At 46.6% G+C, this 23,069-nt stretch overlaps 1 protein-coding gene across 2 annotated transcripts in view; it reads left to right on the forward strand.

Moving 5' to 3' along the window:
• The first annotated feature begins 276 nt into the window (after window positions 1-276).
• Window positions 277-23,069, forward strand: part of NECTIN2 (nectin cell adhesion molecule 2) — a 55,277-nt gene continuing 32,484 nt past the window's right edge. For both annotated transcript variants that reach the window (XM_063312290.1, XM_063312291.1), the window contains exon 1: window positions 277-493. In XM_063312290.1, the coding sequence (XP_063168360.1) occupies window positions 436-493 (58 nt within the window). In that variant the 5' untranslated portion in view covers window positions 277-435. The remainder of the gene's footprint in view (window positions 494-23,069) is intronic.

Consider the following 23,069-nt stretch of genomic DNA (forward strand, 5'->3'; position numbering starts at 1 on the left):
CACGCGCGCACCCTCCCGGGGAGAGTCTGGCAACGGAGTTCCCCGCAACCCCAACTACCTGCGCCCGATCCCCGCGATTCATGAATGAACGGACAGACGGACCCCGCGCGGCAGCCACCACCTCGCCCTCCCCGCGGGGAAGGCGGACTCGCGCGCGTCTAGGGCGGGGGAGGGCATATATAGACGCGGGGGGGCGGGCGGCTGGCGCCGCATGGGCGTGGCCGCCCCAGCCCCGCCTCCCGCGGAGCGCCGCCAGAGGCGCCCTGAGCGGCCGGATCGCCGCTCGCGACGGGAGTAGCGCAGCAGCACAGCCGGGGAGAGCAGCGGAGAGGCGACCCCGCGGGCTCCGAGGCAGACTCGCGGCGCAGCCGAGCGTGGGCGCCGTCGCCCGGGAGGACCCGCCGCCGGTGCTCGCCCTCTCCTCTCCGCCGCCCCATGGGCGCGCCGCGGCGGCCGTGCGCTTGGGCGAGCCTCCTCTGGGGCTGCTTCTCCGGTAAGTCGCGGGCGAGGGGCGCCCGCCCGCCCACCCACCCGGCCGGGCTCGACTCGGCTCGGCCAGGCTGGCCCCTTCCCTTCCCTTCCCTTTCCTCCGCTCCGCTGCGCTCCCCTCAACCCGCTCCGGCCGCCTCGCCCCCCTCCCCGAAATGGCCGGGCGAAGTTTCCGTCCTCCGCCGCCCCCCCGCCAAGATGGCCGAGGGCACAAGAACCTGTTTCCCTGGCTGGCCGCCCCGGGCTGGGCTGGCCGCGGGGAGGCGAGGCGAGGCGCGGGCGGGCAGCGGCGGCCGCGGGGAGACGCCCTTCGCCCGTCTCACCTGGCCCGGCATTGAGGGGGGCGAGCCCCCGCCCGGCGCTCCGCGGCCGCCGGACCCCCGCAGGAATGTGGAGAATTTCGGGCGCTGCGAGGCGAGCGCGTCTCCCGGCTTCCAGCGGGGCGCCCCCGCGCTCGCCCGCCCGAATTCTCCGCTGGGGAGCCCCCCCGGCCCCCCCGCTGCAGCGCCGGAGGATTCGGGTCCTTCCGTGCGATCTGTTGCGATCTCTCCCGGGGGAGCTCGGAGAGCTCGGCCCCTCCCGGTCCCTGCCTCGCCAAGCGGCGCGGAAGGGGGGGCAATCCTGCTTAACAGTGAGTGGCACCCCTAAAAACGGATCCGTGGCGCGCACGAGCCGGGATCTCCGCATGGTGTGACTCAGAGCCATCATTTCTAAGCGCCCCCCCCCCGAAGAGTTCATCCTATATTTTTTCATCCCCTCCCCAGCTTAAAGTCTTAGGGGCTCCTCCTGTTTAGCACGGGCTTTATTCCGTCCAAGCGGCATTTATTCCATGCACGTGTGCGCACCTCTGGTTCTGCTGTGTGGCATAAGATCGGGTCTCCAGCAGCGATGCTGGCGCACTCCTGCCTTTCGGGGTTGGTGGTGAAAAGGCAGCCCAGGTTCCCTGCTGTGCTTCCCAGCCCCTGGACTAAGTAGTTGCTAAACTGGTTGCTGCCCAAGGATGGAAGATGCCACTACCATCTGTTGTTCCAGCTTCTGGATTCAGACTTCCTGGGTCAAAACAGCCCTTGAGGCTCTGTTCACACCACCTGCTAACCCCAGTTTAGGTGGGCTTGCGTAGATTGTGCATCAGTATTATGGGAGATCGGTCATCCCATGACCTGGACACGAGTGGTCGTCTTCTGTTAATCCAGGTTTAGCAGATGGTGCTAACATAGTTTTCTAAACCAGGGCCCCTTGAGAAGGGACAGGAATTAGGCGGAATCTGGCAGCACCTTTTCAGACTAAGACATTTGTATTAAAAGGCAGAAGCTTTTGTGAGTATTTGACGCCTGACAAAATTAAAAATGATTAAAATTAGAACTTTTAATAAAATGCCTTAGTTTGAAAAGGTGCCATCAGCCTGCTGATTTTTCGCTACCATAGATTTAGATGGTTCTCTTCCTAGAGTTTTGAAAGAGACAGTAGCTCTTGCAGAAAGTTTAGAGTTATGCCCCCATAATATCGAGGCGTTTAAAGCAGAAAGGGAAGATTGGTGAGACCCGCCTGATATCCTGTAGGGATTAGAATACTGTTCTGTATTGTCTGAGCTATTCAATTATGCCTCATTAAGTCAAAGATGGGTAAATGCACAGAAGCTTAGCAGGATGTGTGAATCCAGTAGGTTAGGTTCCCACATTACACTGAGCTATGTGGTGAGTTTCTTTGGGCTTAGCATGTTGTGTGAATCCAGCCAATTTGTGGTTTGTTTCATATCTCATGATTAAATAATTCATGATTCAGGGCAGTGTATAAACCATACTCTCGACTTGTTTAAGGCAACTTCTGACCCCTCCCTCCCTCCCTCCCTTCCTTCCCTTCCTTCCTTCCATCCATCCATCCATCCATCCTGAACTAGTGGGTTGGACCAGATGATCTCTAAAATCCCCTCCAATGCTTTCATTCTATGATTAAATACTGTCTTGTTTTCTGCAGAATCCTTGCACATCTCCCACAACACCCTAGCAGAGAATTCTGGGGTGGTTTTTCAGGAGTTGATGTTCAGTGTATCTGGAAGGTGCCAGGTTGGGACCATTAGCTTCAGGATATTGTCCCGTATCTTCTTTATGGGGGAAGTGGGGTCATGGAAGCCAAGTGATACCCCGTAGGTGACCATTGAGACAGAAGGTGAGATTGAGTGGGATGGTAGTTTCTCCAGGGCTGGAACAAAATGTCTGTGAACTAGCCTAAGATGTCATTTTCCAGGTTCCTGCTTAACGTGGACCCTGAGGAAGATTCGCTTGTCTTAATTCTTGGCCGAAGTGGGCTGCTGTGTTTCTCAGGTCACATACTTATGGCATTTCCAAGAGGGTTGATCCTGGGAACATGTTCTTCTCACACTGTTGCAATTCTATGTAGCTCAGCTGCTGTTTGTTCTTTTTTTTTTTAAATCTGGCATTTGACACAATTCTGTATTAGGTATGGAATTTGTTTTTCTGGAAAGAAAGTTACTTTGGCCTAGTTCGCGTATCATGCCGAGCCCTGTGTGTCTTGTTTCTCCTTAGCAAGAGCCCAAGTGTAGTGATCTACAAACTATGGTTTATGGTTTAGAACTATTGGCCAACCCTGCTGGTTGTGGTGCAAGGTGTGAGTTTGCACTTTCTTTTGTGACTTTCTTTTCTGATGTCTGCCATGGCCCAGTTGTATCAGTGTGTTTTGCTAGGAAGTGCCTTAGGCTGGATGGATTAATTCACTAAGGAAACTTGAAATTGCTAATTAAAACTAATGGTCATGCTAATCTGTTTGCTTTGCATTCCAGCCCGTTGTACTTCAGAAACTGGATATATATTTAGACATGCATGCTGCCTTATCAAAATCAGAATTAGAATTTTTACAGCCTGTCTTCCTAAATAAAGTTAAATTACACTGAATTGGTATGTGTGCTTTGTCAGTTAAACCTTCCATGCTCTTGGTTTTTGGTTTCTCTCTGCAAAAAAAAAAAAATTGTCACCTCCAGGAATTCAAACAGGTGACTTCAGAGCATTCAGAGTAGATCCTTAAGAAGCAGCCTCTTCTTTTTCTAATAGCTAAGCAAGGTGTGCAGAGCAGCTGCAGGGATTTCTAACTACACATGGTGCAAGGCAATTCCCAACTTCTGGAAGTGCATGGGAGTTTTCGGCAGAGCTGGTGCTACATATTCCCACAAGGCTGAGCCAAGGAATTCTCCCTTGCTTCGCATCTAATAGCCAGTAACTTTAGTTGGGTATGCCTTCCGTAAAATTTACCAGGCTTTTGAATTCTCAGTGGAGAATTCCTCCTTGAAAACAATGAGGAGGAGAGCCCATCTGAAATGCTCTTTTCTGGAAAGAAATAAATTGAGAGGGAATGTAGGTGAGGTATATCTATTTGGCCTTTTAGCAGTGGTGGTGTTATGGGATATCCTGTGCATGTATCTCTCTACGCCTTTCCTTTTTGCAGAGATAATTGTGGGGTTATAGCTTGGCTCTCCAAAGAGAAAGGCACTTTGTTGGATCGCTCATCCGGTTCGGAGGTTCCTGCAGGCAAGAAAAAGGGTTGCAGGATGCCCACGAACCCTGAAGGACTGCCCACACTGTTGTTGTTTTTTACCCTGCTTGGTTATTTTGGAAATTTGGTAAGCTGCGGTTCATTTCCTGGTGCTCAGAAGTAATGATTATTATTCTTTCAGTGGCCCAGCCCTTTGGGAGAACATTTACTTTGGCTGCATCTTGGTATAAGTCATCATGGATGGATATTTGTATCTGCTTACCCAAAACCTTCAGTGCCAGATGGCAATTCAGATCCTGGGCAGGGTGTTTTGGAAGTGAGGGTTTTTCTTACACTGCTTGGTCCACCTTGTTTCTTTGTTTTTTGTACTTTCACATGTACCAAAGTCCATCTTGCGCTTTTCAGAGGATGGGCAATAGGATAAAAATAAGTAGGGAAGGTCAGAGCAAAAACTAACTTTGATATTGGTTTAATTTAATTAAGTGCTGTTAAAATGATTCCACTGCCCAGAGTTGCTGGATGTTGGGTGGCATATAATTTATTTTTTAGATTTCTATCCCACCTTTATTTATTTTTTGTAAATAACTCAAGGTGGTAAACATGCCTAATACTCCTTCCTCCTCCTCTTTTCCCCACAACAACAACCCTGTGAGGTGGGTTGGGCTGAGAGAGAGGGACTGGCCCAAGGTCACCCAGCCGGCTTCATGCCCAAGGCAGGACTAGAACTTCCAGTCTCCTGGTTTCTAGTTCAGCACCTTAACCACTAGACCAAACTGGCTAATTTATAATAAGTTAATAAGTTATTATCCTTTCCCTTTCTGTCACATTTAAAAATTCTGAAGTGTCAGCAGAATCTTTGGGGGCACTCTCAAACCTTGGGGGTTACCTGGGATCTTAGGTTGTACAACTAGGGCCGTGCATGAAAATTACCCATTAATTGCACACCTGGGTTGTGTCAGTGCCAGCTTACCAGTCCACTTCCTTGCCTTCTAAGTCTGGCAGGAAAGGAACTGATAGGCTTCTCTTTAAAAGGAAAACAGCTGTTTAAAAAATGATAGGCATTTTGTATTGATTTTGAACTAGTTGGAACACAGACACTAAGCAGCTTTTTAAATCTCTTGTCTCTCCCTCCCCCTCCAAATAACTTTGGTGCAATCTTTGATATTCTCAAGATACGCAAGCGTTTAAGTTAACCAGACTGACTTTCCTCTTGGGAGAGTATCTACAACAGCATTTTTAAAACTCCCTTCTTGCTTGTCCAAGGTTGGGGGGGTTGGAAGTCACGTAAAACCCCAGCGATGCTGGCTGGGGAATTCTGGGATTTGAAGTCCACACATCTTTAAGTTGCCAAGGTTGAGAAATGCTAGTATAAACCATCCTTGCCATCATGGCGTGCTAAAACGTTGTGGTTACAGGGTTGTGTGTATGACATGTCTGGATTTTCACTTGGATGTCCATTTCTCCTTTGTGAAATTGGCTGATGTCACCAAGAATGTATTCCGCCCCCACCCCCTGGGGCAGTAGAATGATGTTCTGTTTTAAAGGGAAGCTGGTGGGTAAGAAAGATGTCAACCACACTGAATGATTTTAATGAGATGCCCCCCTGTTGAAATTTAAGGTTCGCTTCTCTCTCCAAAAGAGAAAACAGCCTGTTAAAAGAGCGGATGACGTTTTGTGCCCATTAGAAACCAGCTGGGACACAAGTGCCTGCCAAAGAGTAGAGAAGTGTACTCTGTACATGCTCAGAGGTGCTAAATAAATCCTAAATCCCAAAGGAGGTGATCTTGGTGCAAATAAGCAGTGGGGGAATCTTTATTTAGAAAGTTTTCTGCTGCTGAGAGCTGGGTCTGGCTGGTCACCCTTCAGGCCTTTCCTTTCTACTTCAAAATGCTTTTAAGGGTTAACTGTGTGGGTGTGGAGATTTGCTGTTTGGTGCATTTTGTTCGCCCTTGCAGACCTTCAGAACTGGCAGGGAAGTATCCAAATTCAGGGCAGGGATGATAGTTTGTGAACTTTCCAAGGCTGTGCTGACAAGAATCTTCATCTCCCGGGCCATGAATAGCACTTTTGTAGAATAAAACACAAAGAAAGCTGTGGTGGGTGGTGTTCTGTTAGTAAACAACCTCCCGATTTGCAGTTGCTGAGTGCTTTTCTTTGGGTGAACTCAAATGCCACAAAAGCGTTTCTTAGAACTCATCATTGGCTGACCAGCTGAGATGGGGTGAAGGCGTGGGAAGGCCCCGAATACCTGATCTAATTTCTGGGCCTGTCTGCTGTTTCTCCAGCCCTTGCACACCACAATTGTGCTCACTATCACAGTCCTAAGAGAAGGACTGCCTGGATTCTACATTTCACACTCGCTTCAATGGTATCTCTGGAGCAGAACCCTTCTAGCCCCAGTAGATTAATCAGCAATAAGACAAACTGTTAAAATAGAAAGCTGAATTAATGAGCGCCACTGGCTGACAGCTGGTTCCTTTTGTAGATTGTGGGAACGATTGCACTGGGTGTGCTTAGTGCATAACTTTAGAATGTCACCAAGGTGCATAGATTATTATGTGCAAATAAAGCTCGGCGTGGGCTGTCCAGTAAGTTCCATAAGCTATTCATTGGGTTCCCCATCCCCAAGTTGTAAAAGAAGTTTGTTAATAGCTTTAAAAAAAAAAAAAAGTTTCCCTGTAAGTCTATTGTCCCTGGTGGCTTTTCTAACTTAAAACTCAACAAATTGGTGGCAGCTCTGGTTTGGGAATAGCATTCTTTCTCAAAGGAAAAGCCTTACTTTCCAGCAAAGCATCTTGGAAAGGATTCTGAACTGCAGACGTCATGATCAAAATATCTTAGGACATCCTGGATGTTTGTGCTGCTTCTCCATACCCTGCCATTTGCAGCATCTAGCCTGGTGTGTACATTGGCGCATTCCTCAACAAACAGGACACTAAATTTAAACCGAGTCCGTACCCTCTCCCTGGCAAAAACAAACATCAGACAGGAGACCCTGCCTCCTAAACCTCCATTACCATATTCTCAACATTTTTAAGAAGGCCCTCCCATTTTAAAAGTAAACTATTTAGGGGTGGGGGGCTTAAATCTTCCTTTGAGGATAAATATAGTCAAACTTGTCTGGATTCCAGACGCAGAACCTAATCTATTAATGGTGCATGCCTGCACGGGAATGGAGAAGCAGCCTATATATACTTGGGTAGGACTGATAAATCTTCCCTGGCCCCCTCTCTTCCTGCATAGTCTTTCTCTCCCTCCTAGAAAATGTGCTGGGATATATGTGCTTATTCCCAAATCTATCTGAATGCATCTTCCCCACTGCCTCCCTCCCCTCCCCACAGTCTGCCTAGGAGCCAGGATTCATCATTAGCATGAGAAAAGCTGTCTGCAAGCCACAGTCAGGGTAGAGTTAACCCTCTGTTGCCCTGCAGTTGGTTAATCATCTTGGGCAAAGCTTTAGGAGCTGGAAGTCTGTTGGATGTTAGAAACCAGAAACACTCAGAGGTTTTATTCATGCATGCATGCAACCCCTCTGGACTTTCCCACACTTGGTGTTTCTTCACTTTACACTTTTAAAAAAATGATACACTTTTTTTTCCCTGGAACCACTGTATCTCAGTAAGGTTTTCTTATCTTTAGGCTCTGCTATGCCTTGGATAGATTCATACCCCCTGCTAGAAAAACTCAGGTCAATGGAGCAAAATGGTTGTGTGTGCTTTATTTTGCTTCTATTCCCAGAGGTGGGGGGGGGGGGCTTAAGGTGATGCTAAGAGAGGGGTTCTTAGGAGATGCTGGTCCACAAAGCCCTCATTTCGCCCGCCATGCTGCCCACTCACCAGCACCCCCAAGCTGGCATCCTCTGGATGTGGGATGACCATTCCTATAATCCATGTGTTTGATTAGCTTGGGGGTTAAGTGTGTTGTCCATTTGGAGAGGTTGCAGGATGACAACTAAATGTCATGCTAAACTATAGCTTGTTTATCATGATAGTTTGTTGTTTGATACATACTTGGTTGGGATTACCTAGCCATAGACTGGTTTAAGCCACCACAGTGGTTTAAACCAGATCAGGCTGCAAACTAAGCAGCTGACATCATGGCTAAAGAGCGATGTGCGATTCCATTGGAAATAGGAAACCTTGCTCATCTTTTTTGGCCAACCTGGAGTTGTGTTCTAACAAGCAAGTTGCATCAATTTGTCCTGAGAGCCAGGCCTGCTGCTTCCCGCTCCCCATTGCTATGGCAACCGGGAACCTCTTCTAGGCCTTTTCCTTCCCCACATCTCTGTCATGTAGCTCTTTTTCTAGCGATTATGAGCTTTCCTATGCATCCCACCAGGTGTGCAACTGTCTCAGTATTTTCAGGAATACATGGATGCGGAAAAAAAAATCACCCAGAAACTCTTGACATGGATATGGAAGTGTTAAGTTGTATCTCATCTGTGTTAGGCTAGCTAATTAGGAGATCTGGAGACCATTCTGGCATCTCAAGATAGAATGGACACCAGCATTCTGGATGTTGTATTTCTCCTTGCTGGCTAGGGAATTCTGGGAGTTGAAGTCCATACATCTTAAAGCTGCCAAGGTTGAGAAACACTGATCCAGAAGGGGCAGAAGGGTGTGGAAGCCAGTTGGGGGCTGTCGGACTCATCCGGCAGTCACATCAGTTGTGAGCACCGTGGATGCTTGCTCACACAGTGGATAACTAGACATAAAGCAAAATCTTGACCCAACTTCCAAAATCCAGGGCTGATATGTCTTAGGAAGGCACAGAAAAAGCCCCAGCCCTTTTTGTCACCAAATGCAAGAAAACATGATTGATCATGCGTGTCATGACCTTACTGGGCAAATAATGTGGATTGTGATGATGTCATAATGTGCATAACCCCAACATGCGTTCCATCACATCCCTATGTTTACAATCCTGGTTTCTAAAGGTTGGGGGAGGATGGGTTTTAGTACAGCACTGCCAAAGGGCACATGGTTGGAAAGGCTGCACAATCTGACTTTTTAGCAGATGGACTTTCTTGTTTGCTTAACAGCTTCATCTCTGGCAAGACCATGGAGCACTTTGGACTGTGGGATTGGAGGGTGTTTTTTTTTCTTTACGTGGTGCATTCTGCAGGAGCCAAGGTATGTAGATTTTAGGCTTCTAAGATCTACATTTTTTAGCAGAATCGTGAGATCCATAAAACTAGATCCTGTGTCAAAAACATGCACTGAGGATGAACAAATTTGTGGTGCATATTAAAGAACTGGATGGAGCTGATAGTTCTGGGGACATACTCCAGAAAGTGGAAAGGGTAGGACATCATTTAAATTTGATTTAATTTAATTGCTTATATCCAGTGCCAGGGTAATGATCTGGTGTATTTAAGAATTAGCATAGTTGAGTGGAATCTTCTGAAGGGGCTACACCCAAGTTTACTAATGACCACAGAAGGCCCTGGGACTTCTCTAGACTTTCTGTAGAAAAATTTAATCTTGGCTACTGCGAACTTTCTGCTCCCCCCCCATTGAATGGGAAGAGAGAGGGCTGTAAGTATCAGATATCTCAATCTTCTCTTTTATGCCCTTGCACAAATATTGCCTCACTAATAGTCGTCCACGTGCAAGTCGTCTTCCAAGTTCAAAGCATAACAGATGGGAGTGAACTTAAGGAACATACTTTTCCTCTCTGTAGCAGTTAGAACTGACCAGCCTCCTTGTGCCTGTGAACTAAGCTAAGCTGTTCCAGGAATGCAGCTGAACAATAATTTAAAACCGGCTTGTCCAGCTGGGCTGCCTGTTCTAAAAAGCTTGGGCTGAGTATAAGCATCCATAGCATGTTCTCCCAAGAGATCTGTGGAAGTGTTTTTCCTACCTCCTTTCCCTTCATGTGTGCGGGGTGGGGTAGGGGTGGGGGGTGGACTCAAACAAGCACACCATACTGTTTTCCTGGTGCACAAATGCAGATTAACATTTTCTTGGGCCACTGAGTTGTGCGTGTGTGTGTCTGTGATGTGAATGTGGGTGTTCTTTTGGCCGTTCTTCAATTGCAGCAAACCCATCTCCTGTTCTGATTTAGTCCAGGCTTTAAGGAAAATTTCTGGGAAGGGGTGGGCCAGGATCTGCCTCTTCCCTCTACACCTCCCTTTCTCCCCTCTTTGCTTTCCCACCAGCTAAACTTAATCCTCACCCCTTTGTCTCCTTTGCAGATAACATTCCTCAAGAGGGGTGGGGGAATCCACCCACTCTTCCCCTCTCCTCTTTTTCATTCTTTCTGATGAGCAAGGGGCCTGGCACTGGCCTTCCTGGGGGGAGAAGGAGACTGGGTGTGGGGATTCTGGCTGCATGTGAGCTGCGACTTTGGAGAGAGTCGAAAGCAGGTGGAGAAAGGTTATGCCCGGAGAGCCAGCCCTTGTTTGGGGAGCAGTGGAGACTTTGGGGTCTGACAGCGTGCACAGTCTGCAGGGGCGAACCCCCCCTCCCCATCGGGGTACAAAGTAGAAAGGTGGAGGTCTCTGGTTTAAGCTAAGAGCAGAGGGCACCATAAAAACCACGCACCCGCCTCCTGCGTGGAGGGAAGAAATAGTTTTGCAACTAATTTTTGCCCTCGGACCAAGAATTTGGTTCGAGGGCAAAGGCCGGGAAAAGGGAGCTTCTCTGTGGCAAACAGTGGAGGCTCCGTCAGAATTCCTCCCTTTATGTGGCTACGCACAAACAAAGCACGTGGGGAAGCGTCTTCGGGGCTGGGCTCCAGAAGGGGCGCTGAGAAGAGTCCGTGGTGGCCTGCTGGGCTGGGAGGGTGTAGTAGAGGTCAGAGGCAAGGCTGACGGAGTTATGAACAGGAAGACAGCCGGGAGAGGACCTTTAGGGAGCTTGGCTTCCTAGGCCACCTGATGTGCAGGTAACGCTTGATGGGCAAGAATTCCAGCCCTTGCAGGGTAAAACAAGAGTGAACAAGGCGAAGTCTTCCTCCATCTCCTGTAATACTAGAACTAGAGGGTACCCAATGAATGTGGCTAGCAACAGGTTTAAGACATGTAAGAGGAAATATTTCTTCATGTGGTGTGTAATCAACCAGTAGAATCTCCTTCCAGAAAAAAGATGGGTCGGCTAGGTTAGATGGCTTGAAAAGAGGTCTAGAAAAGTTCCTGGAGAGCAGGGCGGTCAATGGCTACCAGCTTTAATGGTGGGAGCAACCTACTTCTACCTACTGGGAGCAACAAGGGAGGAGGGGGCTCCCTTGACCTGGTGGGCCATCATATAAGACTGAATGCAGGCTAGGTGGGCTGAGGGTTGACCCAGAAGGGCGACTCTCATGTTCTCATTGACTTCCTTCATCCTTTTGGCACTTCCCTACTTCAGGGGATGGGGGACCTGTTGCTTTCCGTGTGTTTCTGAAACACGGCTCTCACGAGAGTTTAAATTCTGCAACATTTGGAGGTTGGAGGTTCCTTACTCCTTTGCTACAAAAATGGTAATAATCTTTCCCACATGCATGAAATTCTCACGTCCGGGAGTATATAACAATTTTTGTCGGTGGTTCTCATCCAGGATGCGGATTATCCAGAGGTGCCACAGAAATTTTACTTCTAAGCCAGAGATGGGGCTTTTACAGAAAATGTTGAATCTGGTTTATTTTCCTTCCCTGAAAAGCTTCCCATGCAAATTAGTATGATTCCAGTTAGCATGTTCATCCTAATATTCATTAATTGCACAAGTATTGGGACGATATTACTTGATGTGAAAGAAAATAAATGTAGCCTATTTTGTGAGAATTGAGCAGTACGAAGAAATGAAATACTTGGATGAGTAGAGGAAAAGTATCTGTGTTGGAATGTTGGAAGCAGTGTTGGGCAATTGGAAATAAAATAATATGCAATTGCAGTATACTTTCCTTCTCAGGTTTTTTAACAATCAGCTGAAAAGCCAACATCCTAGGGCTTTGAAACTGCCAAACTTGCCTGAAGTGGAAAATTCTGACTCTGGAAAAATGTTCATCCCCATCTCTGTTTTATACTTCAGATGCTGGCACTGAGAGAGACCTGTCTGTTCCATCTGCTTCAAAATGCTGTCCATCTTTGGAAATTCACTGCTTCCCACTCAGATGTGCAGTATCCTCAGTTACAGTGTTTGAAATGTTTTAGTTACTCTTGTTATTCTGCAGCTGTAATTATCCTTTTATATTCAGTTGAGTTGCTAATGGGATAATTAAAGGCTCTCCTCTTCCAATTGTTAAAAAAAATGTTTGTGCAAAGGGCAACTCCTCCCTAGATTAACAAAATTGTGATAATAACAAGAGTGGGAATATCTGCATTATAAATGCAGAATTTCTTAGCTAATCAGCCTGTGCTGCAGATTGCCCTGCTCCAACCCCAATTCTGCTGTTTTCTAAACAGAAGGATGTGTTGTTTGCCTTGTCATTTTTTGTGTAACAAGGTTTTGTTAACCATGGTTTGTGGGGTGACTCCAACGAACTGAAAATTATTGCAGTGGTTTCCAACCTTTCATGTCTGGAGTCCCACCAGATAGTATCAAAGACCCTGGATTCCACCATCATAGAAACAAAGGGCCAGTTTTTCCAAGAAGAAAGGAAATACGTGCACACACATGCAGACATTCTGCTATTACAATTATCATTTACTGTATGTATTAAAGATTTAATGAAGGGCCTCCCTGATCCTCCTGGCCTTTGGAAAGGCTTTAAAACATTGTTTTTCAAACTTGGCATGCTGGCTGGGGAATTCTGGGAGTTGAAGTCCACACATCTTAAAGTTGCCAAGTTTAAACAGTTTTACTGCTTTACAACTTGACTGTTCCCCCAGGCATTGGGACTGGGATGAGTAAAAACCCTTTGGAAGGGGCTATGAGTATGAGCCAGGGCTATTATTATCATCAGCATTATTAATTTATTTATATTTCAAATTTAGTCACCACCCATCTCACTCACAGAGCACCTCTGGGCTGTTTACAACAAGAACAAGAATAAATACTAGTTAAAAATAGAATAAAACCATTCTTAAATATTTGCTGTTTTTATCATGGTTTTCCAGAATGGTGGCCAATTTTTGTGCCATTGCAGTGAAAGCCAAAAGTTACAGGATCTGATTTTTTTTAAAAAAAATCCTATGACCGTACTGTATATTTTAAGAAACTGAAATTTATTATGGTTTGTGTTCTGTTGTGAGCCGCCCAGAGTTGCCTTGTTTGAGCTGGGCAGCCATATACATTAGTTAAACAAATAAGTAAATAAATGCTTCCATGACTTGGCCCATGCACCGCTCATGGAGAACCACTGACTTTTTGACAGACAAAGCTGTAAGACAGCTGGATGGCTGGGTTCATGCGCATCTGGAGCCAGGGTTTAATGGTGGGTGGGTGTTTGGCAAACCCCACCTTGTGCAGAAACGCTCTCAAAATCCTGCTGGCCGGCTTTGATTGGCAGCTTCCACCAGTTTTAGGTCTCCTCTTGATGGCAGATAGAAGGGAGGGGTGATAAGGAGAATAGAACGAGCATGAAGTTGAAAAGATGAACTGTGAAATACTGTCTCTGCTTGTCAAAATCTCCCTGTCGATTCTGCGGTGCCTTGGGCCCGGTGTGGCTAAGGGAAGAGTAATTTCTAGGGACGTGGAGGATCTAAACTTTATTCAGGCTACATCAGACCCGCACGCACTTCTCTCCCCTTCGCTTCCCTGAGTTGAATCCACATCTATTCTTTCTGGAGACTCACTGCTGTCAGTACCGTGGGTAAAAAATCTGCGCTGCCTTGGGGCCGTGGATTGGGTGTGGGTGTGTAGAGCAGTGTTTCTCAACCTTGGCAACTTGAAGCTGTGTGGACCAACTCCCAGAATTCCCCAGCCAGCATGCATGGGCTTCCAGGGGATTCTGGGAGTTGGAGTCCTCACCTCTTAAAGCTGTTGAGGTTGAGAAACACCGTGCTAGACTCTTGGGTCTCCACAATAGCTGTGGAGGAGGAAAGGCTGGCCAGTTAGTGCAGAAACCAGAGAGGAAAGCTGATAGAGATTTCCCTCTGCCAGCATCTTCACTCACGTAGCTTGAGAACCTGGTTGCCTATGGCAACCAGGGAAGTCATGAAGTACAAGATTACCATACAGCACTCCGTATAGACCCGTGGGTTGTAATGACTCTAAGTAGGGATGGCATTGATCTCCCAGCATAAACAGGGCTCTGGCACAGCAATTCTTTGTTTATAATTTCTTCTGATGGATCTTGGGGGACCAATTAGACCCCAACAAATGCTTCTCCCTTTCATTCTGGGAGTTAAAAGTCTAACACAGGTTGTTGAAGGCAACTCTAAAATCTTGAGTACCAACTGGATAGAAAAAGTACGCGTAGAAGCTGGGTGGCAAGGGAGAGACCTAGGGAGTGCTGACTCCTTTAAAACTAATGTTAGTTCTGGCTGGCATCTTGAACTCCAGGTTGGTGGGCTTGGATGGGTGAATGAGTGCTGCAACCTTTCCTAGCAAACCCCTCTCTATTTAAAGAAAAGAGAGATGTTTTGGTTCTTTGCGTAGCATGAAAATGGTCCTTAAAAAAAAACATAGCTAGGGCCAGGCCATTGGGTTATTGGGACCTGGCTCTGCCATCTTGCTTGGGGCAGGAAGGGGAGTAGTCATTCTTGGGGATGGCTGGCACCTTAGAGCGGTCCTCATTTGTACATGAATTGAATTAGAACTTTTAACTGCCATCTGGATTCTGTTTTATACTCATATCTTGTATTTATATTTTATGTATTATGTATGGTTGTATTTTAAATTTTTTAGCTTATTGCAAACTGCCCAGAGTCCCACTTTTGGGGAGAGATGGGCGGTGGCAAAATTTGATGGATAAATAAATAAATAAAAGCGAAGACACCCTTAATAAAACACAGCCAACCCAAGTTCCTGGAAAATGGCATCAGCAATCACATCCCGTCGAATTCCGGAAAGATTGACTCAGCTCAGCCTCGGGAATCATCTTTTCATTCCCCCCCACCCCACAATCCGTCTGCTTTCCTTTTTGAAACAGCCGCAGCTGAATGAAGGTCCCTGGGAGAAGTAGCTAAAGATAATACGGGAGAAATGCACAAAGATTTAGAAGGTCTTTCTAGCCCCTTGAGCATCCTTCTTGTCTTGCACTCACCCAGTTCTTTCTGATCTAAGGTGTCTCGTGCTTGGTTGATTTCCCATCCTCTTCCTCTGCCCCCCCCCACCCTTGCCTGCAGCCTGAATGCAGAGCTCTGTAGCTGCAAGAGGGTTTCTACTCTTACCTCCCTCTCTCTAAATACCCATTTTCCCTGACAGCTTGCTCCATTTAGAACCATTATTGTCATTCTCCTGAACATCAGACATCACTTTAGGTATGCCAGTCCCTTTGCACCTCCAGCCTGGGGTTTCTCCCTTCCCACATCTCCCATATTCCACAGTTTCTTTTTCCAGCCTGTAAGGATGAGGGTGGTTGGGTGACCTAAATTCTCTCAGACAATTTGCATGTATATTAAGGGTATGTAAAATTCACCCCCTCCAGGGATACTTGGATTCTGATTAAATTTTATTGATTGTCTCTCAGCGCCTATATTCTTTGTCGCCGCCGCCATCTTCCCTGACAAGTGTGAGGTGCTGTGGCACGCGCATGTCTCCTTTCACTTCTGTCCTCCCCGCTCTTGGGTGAAAATCTTCAGTGGTCGTGCCTAAATGCTAGGTGTGTAGATATTAAGGTTTGCAAGGATTGTTTTTCCTTGGGTTTTCAGGCAGAAGAAACATTTCTTAATCCAGTGATAAAAGCTGGGAAACTTGGAAGATAAAGAATTGAGTTGAGGCAACGGGGAGAAAAACCAGGCCTTGGCTGATTTCAGAGAAGCATAATCAGACTTGGTTAATGCTTGGATAGGAGACCACTAGGGGAACCCGGAGCTGTAAGCTGGATTGGAAAGTTAAAAAAAATACAGGTAGTCCTCGTTTAGCGACCATAATGACCAGCATCTTGGTCATTAAGCGAAATGGTTGTTAAGTGAAACTGCGACTGTGCTTATTGTCTTACTTCAGCTTTGCTTTGCGGATCTGCAAGGGTTGTAAATGCGAGGATTGGTCACAAAGTTACTTTTTATCACCCTCGTAACTGAATGGTCACTAAACAAGGCAGTCGTTAGACGAGGACTACCTGTATATCCCAGGGAACAACAATGGCTGGCTTTTTCCCTATTTTTGTCAAGTGAAGCTCATCTTGGGGCAGTTTTTGCCTTTTAATTTTATGCCCCCAAAGGTTATAGAATTGCCGGTAAAAATTTTGATACCGGTGTTCCCCTGCTTAGTGCTTTCTAAGATTAGGTCAGACTTTTCTGCCCCTTTTTACTTGTTCCTTTTCTTTTTTGCCTCCAGTGCCAGGTAAGAGCATATTTTTCTTGGGGTTGTGAAATCGTTGGCTCGCTTTTTGAGGTTTTCATGGCGCATCTTCCCTTAACGCGGGAGCATATGCCAATGATTTTGGCATTGGAAAGGCATTGTTGGAAAAGTGGGCAGGTGGCTTTATCTGGCCCTGTTACTGTTTGATTAAGCTGGGCATTACTTTTTTAAAAAAATATTTTTTATTAAAAAGATTTTAGACAGACAATAAGAAATACATTCATAGAAAAAAAAGTGTAGTAAAGTAAATGTGAAAAAGAGAAGAAAAAGAAGCAAAAAGACTAAGAGAAAAGAAGATAGGAAAAAGAAGAAAATGAAAGGACAGAAAACATGAGAATGTGTGTGTGTGTGGCTTCCCATCTTCCTCTCGGCCGTTCTACATACGATTCTAATCAAACCTCTCTCTCTCAGATTCATCAGAAGCGTAAGTCACAAAATCGTTTTCTTTCTTTCATTTTCTTCATAAAAAACGTCCATCCATAAGGGGAAGCTGGGCATTGCTAGATGGAAAGAAAAAGGGTTGGGGCTGCCTCATCGGGTGCCTACATTCTCCCAAGAAACATGGGCAAAGGTTGGCCCATGGAGCTCTCCATTGGAAAAGAGCAGTAACTTCCCAGCAAGTCATCTGGGTTGTTGACAAGATAAGGGAAGGGTTAAAAATGGAATGAAGCAGGCAGCGAAGCAGAGAAATGGATGGGGGATGTTGGGGCAAGTAAGTAGAAAATGAGGGATTGTGCGGCTGAGAAGATGGGTGGTTTTCATGCGGCCCGTGGGATGGGAAGGGTTTGCAGTGGGATTTTTGGAAGATACTGAACAGATTGGATGGAGAAGTTTCCCTCCAGAGCAGCATTTCTCACGCTCAGCCACTTTAAGATGGGTGGACTCCAACTCCCAGAATTCCCCAGCCAGCAATGCTGGCTGGGGAATTCTGGGAGTTGGAGTTCACCCATCTTAAAGTGGCTGAGCGTGAGAAACGCTGTTCTAAACACCGACGGCTTCAATCAAGCTAATATTTGTACTGATATCCGTGCATTACGATTTAGCTGTCATGAAACAGGAACTGTTCCCCAGCATGGCTGAGTTCCTGGCATTGTTGTCTTTCTGAGATCTGTTGCAAGTCACATTTACATCTCTATCCTGGACTTTCTAGGACGTTTCTTTCCAACCTACTCCAGGGTATGAAGATCTTGGCGCTTGCGACTCTGCCAAGCTGCTATCCTCACCCACTGCTGCCCGCAAATCTTGTGTAGCAGCTGGCCCATGCCACCTTTGGGCACAGACCCAGCAGGGCAGCAAAAAATAAGTTGCTGATTGCTGCATTGCTCAAGCGTGATCAGTTTACAGCCTTTGCTTCCTCACCCTTCGATCAGCAATGATAAGGCTGGCTCAGAGAAGGGATTTGGGCAAGGGTGGTAAGGGCAGGGCTTTCTTTCCTACCATATGCTCCTAAACGTGCCTGGGTATTCTGAAAATATACCCTTGTACTAGCAGTTTATTAGATACATTTTAAAAAATGGGGAGAATGTCTTTTAATGACTCTTAACAGGGTTATGGACAAGGAAAGAATGCTGGCTGGGGGATTCTGAGAGTTGAAGTCCACAGGTCTTACAGTTGCCAAGTTTGAGAAACACTGCTCTAAATGAACCAGTCAAATCGATGGGCATGAGGTAAAACTTCAGCAACCTTGCTGCATTCATTCCTCGTTGGAAAGGAGAGTTCTCTCCTACCATATTCTTCTTTTCTTGTGCCATTCTTTGTTGTGGTGATACTGCACTGGAAATAAGATGAAAAAGATGAAAGAGCTAGCGTGCTTTGCTTGCAAGGGTCCTCCCTTCCCTCCCCAGCATCATCAAGGAAAAGGTCTGAGGCTGGACTTAGGGCGATCCACCATCAGTCTACAGGTCGTCCTCGATTAACAACCACAGTTGGGACCGGAATTTCGATCGCTAAGTGATGTGGCCATTAAGCTAATCCGACCCAATTTTACAACCTTTTTTGCAGTGGTGGTGGTTGTTGTTAAGCGAATCACACAGTTCCCCACTGATTTTGCTTGCCAGAAGCTGGCTGGGAAGGTCAAAAATGGTGATCACGTGACCAGAGGACGCTGCAATCGTCGTAAATGCGAACCAGTTGCCAAGTGCCTGAATCGCAATCATGTGACCGCGGGGACACTGTGACAGTCGTAAGTGCGAGGACCAGACGCAAGTCATTTTTTCAGTGCCATCGTAAGTCTGAAATGTCACTAAATGAATGGTCATTAAGCGAGGGCTACCTGTATACTGCCTTCCTCAACTCAGGACCCTCTAAAAGTGTTTTTGGCTGGGGAACTGCAGTCGCAACTCCCACCAGCTTGGAGAAGGCTGGAACAGGCAAGCCGCAGTTGGAAACCGGGCAGTTTGTTGCCTTCCTCACCGCTCTTGAGCACTGGGATTTCTCGTTGATCCACCTGAGGATTTCGGGATTGGCCCAATCTTGCTTCATAGGATTCAGAATGAAAGAGGTGGAAGAGATGGAAGGTGTGGTTATAGTTCTTACTCATCCGCTAGACGTGCTTGGCCCTTCGCTCAAAGACTACATGGAAAGCCAAGGGCGTAAGCTAGACAAGGAAGTTAAATTCCCAGACGAAGGTGATAGCTAGCTGCTTTGGTACTGTTGCCAAGAAAGCTGGTTGGACGTGTCCACAGCGTCAACAGAAGCGGAGTTCGCCTCTTCCCCAACCCCTCTTGATTTGGTCCATCTGGATTCTACAGCAAGAGAGGGCCTAGACCAGCGTTTCTCAGCCTTGGCCGCTTTAAGATGTGTGGACTTCAACTCCCAGAATTCCCCAGCCAGCAGGCTGAGTTTATGATTGAGGGTGCTGTGTGAACTCAACTGGAAGTGGCTTAAACAAACCATGGCTGTGTGATGAACAAAACGGCCTACAAACTATTAGAAGGAATTGTCTATCTTAAACATCTCCCAGCAGAAATTCTGTAAAGCATGGCATTTTTAAAAGATTTTTTATCCTGTTATTATTATTATTATTATTATTATTATTATTATTATTATTATTATTATTTTAACTAACAAGGCAACAAACATACCTAATACTCCTTCCTCCTCCTATTTTCCCCACAACAACAACCCTGTGAGGTGGGTTGGGCTGAGAGAGAGTGAGTGGCCCAAAGTCACCCAGCGCTTTCGTGCCTAAGGCGGGACTAGAACTCACAGACTCCTGGTTTCTAGCCCAGCACCTTAACCACTAGACCAAAGTGGCGCTCTCTCTTTTCATTTAGTTATCCTCTTCAGCAGTGTTTCTCAACCTTGGCCATTTTAAGATGTGTGGACTTCTACTCCCAAATTCCTCAGTCAGCCATGCTGGCTGGGAATTCTGAGAGTTGAAGCCCACACATCTTAACGTAGCCAAGGTTGAGAAACACTGGTCCAGAAGAATAACACCGGCCAATTTTAGATTCCCAGGTTTCTGTAGTTCATCCTGTCTTCTCTACCAAATCAGCAGGCTCCAGAGGGGTGCTCAACTTTTAGTCATTGCAAGATAGCTTCAATTTAGGATACGGTGGGAGAGGAGAAGAGGTGAGATAGGGAACACCTTGTTTAATTCTGCAGTGTTACTCTTTTGGATAAATTAGTTGCTAAGTTTGGTTCTGCAGTTTGGATAAATGTATGCACATTTATTGAAATGTTTCTGCCACTTCCTAGGTGCTTCACTTATTCTGGTTTGGTTCCTCCAAGAAATGACAAGATGCTGTGAGTAGGTAGTACCTAAGTCTTGGGCAGCCAAAGTGGAGGCAGGTCTAACAAATCCTGAGGGCTGGAAACTTGCAAATTCCCTTTTTATCAAAGTTGTATCCTGTGCCTTTTTGTAAAACTGCAGCATACACACGAAGCCACTCTCTGATCCACATTCATGTAGTTGTGCCTTAAAATACGGATTTTCTCCCCAGTGCCCTCATGGAACAAGAATGCTTCAGTGCACCAAATTCAAGAAAGGTAAGTTGTTCCCACAGCTGCCCTCGTTTTAACTTGCTCCTCCAAAAAAAAGAAAAAAAAAACCCCTTCCATACACACACGCGTAAGCTGAATTCTTAATGCTTCCACTTCACACCCGATCTGTTTTCTTACCAAATTAAGCGGCCTTCACTCATGCTGTTCAAATTGCTGTGACTGAAACACAGGACTTAGGACCAGAATGTCACTTCCCATTAGGAACACTTGTGCGTTAGGCTCTCTGGGATGATTGTCCTGGGCTGGGATGGGCTGCCTGAAATACAGCAAATCTCTCCAAACAAAACTGCATTCAGATGGTAGAAACTGGCAGCCGGGAGGAAAGTGCAAGGTTCGGGAGCGGGGCAGGCTTGGTGACTATTTTTATTTTAAAAAAAAAACCCGAAGTGCAGCTTGTCTGCTTCCTTAGCAAAATCTTTCATTCAGAGTGGAATTGTCTGGCAAAACCTGCCTGAAGCTTTCTTCTTTGGTTTTCTCCTGGAATGCAGAATAACATAATTATAGTCTATTTTTAAAACTATCCTTCCAGAAAGGAGATGCAGGAGCTGCCGTTCCGGGGCAAAACAGTGAGCCATCTTCTCTGCTCTTCTGCTGCCAATTATGGTCTATCATCGTTAAAGGAGGGTAGGGAATATTGGCTAGTTGTGAGTCCTGGCTCCTAACTCACGATTTTAGCAGGAGAGGGACTTGATGAGTGAATGTGCCTTCTTCCAGTATTAACCTACTGCAGTGGCTACTTAATTTGCCTTTCAGGAATAATTTAGGCAATACCCTTGCTTAATGGAGGAATTCTGGGGGGGGCTGCCCTGGCTGGATTGGGTGGGGCCTGCTTTTTCAGGAACAACGTGGCTGCTTAAGGCACCTGTGTTGAACTGTAAAGCCTCCCCCAAGGGGAAAGTCGGCCCTTCTTGCTTCCAAATGGCCCCTGCCAAATCCCTGATGCAAAATATCCACAACTCTTTTGAACAATGAGAAGCTGCAGCATGCAGGTGCCCCAAGTGTAACGCCTGATGTCCAGCATTTGAGTGCAGTGTGGATGACATTTTGGCCTCCTTTCCCTTCTTCTTTTTCTCTTTCACAGCTTCCTTCCTTTCTGCTTAGCATGCTTGGCTGGCCCAGCTGGTGTGGATGGATGAGGAACTGAAGCCCGGCAGCCAGCAGCCAGGGGAGCAACTCAGTTTAAAAATCCCTGAGTTGGAGGTTGAATTGCTCGAACAAAATGAACCCCTCGATGGCTTAACATTGTTTTATGCAACAGGCTGAAACAGTGGTTGGGTTCCCACGAGGCACTTAGTCAAATATTCGTGTGCTGTGAGAATGCAGTCAAACTGTGGCTAAGCCCTGTAATTAACGTACGATTTCTTTTTAAAGAGTTAGAGATATTCTCTCCAACTCCAAATGCCAAACAAAGAGAAAATCCTGCCCCATGGCTCGGCCAGTTTATATTGGCTCCCCCCAAACGATAACAGCATCCTGGCCTCAAAGAATTGCCCATCCTGTACTATAAGAACTGCCCACTCTCTAAACGGGTTGGGAAAAATAATGGTTATAACTTTTAGAACCCTTTGCCTGCGGCTCTGGGTTCAGAAAGACTTGGGATGCCTTTGATTTCCTTGATAGTTCCCATCCTTGTCTGTGTGCCCAGGAAGCCAAAGGCATGATGGAGACCATCCAGCGTGCCACTTCAGCACCATCTCAGTGCCCGCCGTGCCCTCTTATTAGTGCGGCCTTTCTGAACCCAGCGGGCTTCACTCCTTGTGAACGTGCTCAGCCTCCAGTTCTTGGCTCCTGAACGGCTGGATGCTGTCACATGAAAAGAGGGGAAGGATGTTTTTTTGTGGGTGGGTGGGGGAGCAGTGCTGTGCCTTTGCACAGAATCCCACCCTTTGCTTAAAGGGCTTCCATGAGCTCTAAAACAATCATCTCCAGAGCTGACATGATGATGTGGTGATAACTCGGGGCTGGCAACTTGGGTTCTTCGTCCCCATCCTCCACCCATCGGAAAATGTGGGAGGCTGATGCTGTGCCAGATGTTCTGTCCTTGTTGTGTCTTTCTCACTCTCTCCTTTTAAAAAAAAACCCTCAGGCATCTATTTCCCCCTCTTTGATTGCTTCTGCATTGTTCTATGCCTTTTTCTTTGTTTTGAAAAACATCTTCCAAATCAAACAGGAAACCATCTGTTTGGGGGTGGGGGGGAGAGGAACAATAGAATATCAATCTATTAAAAAAAGCTAAATGGGGCAGACTTTCCTAAAGGCTATGGACACCCCAGCAATTTAACCTTTGAGCTTCTCTATCCTGTAGCACACAGGTGTTCGCAGACCCCAAGTTTGGTCTGTTCTTTCGTGCAGATTGATGGCCTTCCTGTATCTCTGGTTCCCCCTCTCCCTCCCTATTTTGTAGTGCAGGGAAAACCACGTTCACAACTGGGCTTTGTACGGGCTCCGTGATGCTCTTCGTCTGCTACAGGCTCCCTTGTTTTACGCATGGTGTGCAACTCCTGCATTTTTTCCTTCCTCTCCCCAAATTGGCCTGGCTTTTGCAGATTGCTCTTGGCAGAGCTGTAAATTAGGGTGAACAAGCCATGAATTAAGCTAGAGGCTTCTTGCTTGCTCCAAAATGCTGTTTCTTGTCCTTGGTTGCCCACTGTCTTCCCAGTTCCATCTGCATCATCCTTTGCAGCA

Source organism: Candoia aspera, chromosome 10 (genome assembly GCF_035149785.1).
Source record: "Candoia aspera isolate rCanAsp1 chromosome 10, rCanAsp1.hap2, whole genome shotgun sequence".
Lineage (NCBI taxonomy): Eukaryota > Metazoa > Chordata > Lepidosauria > Squamata > Boidae > Candoia > Candoia aspera.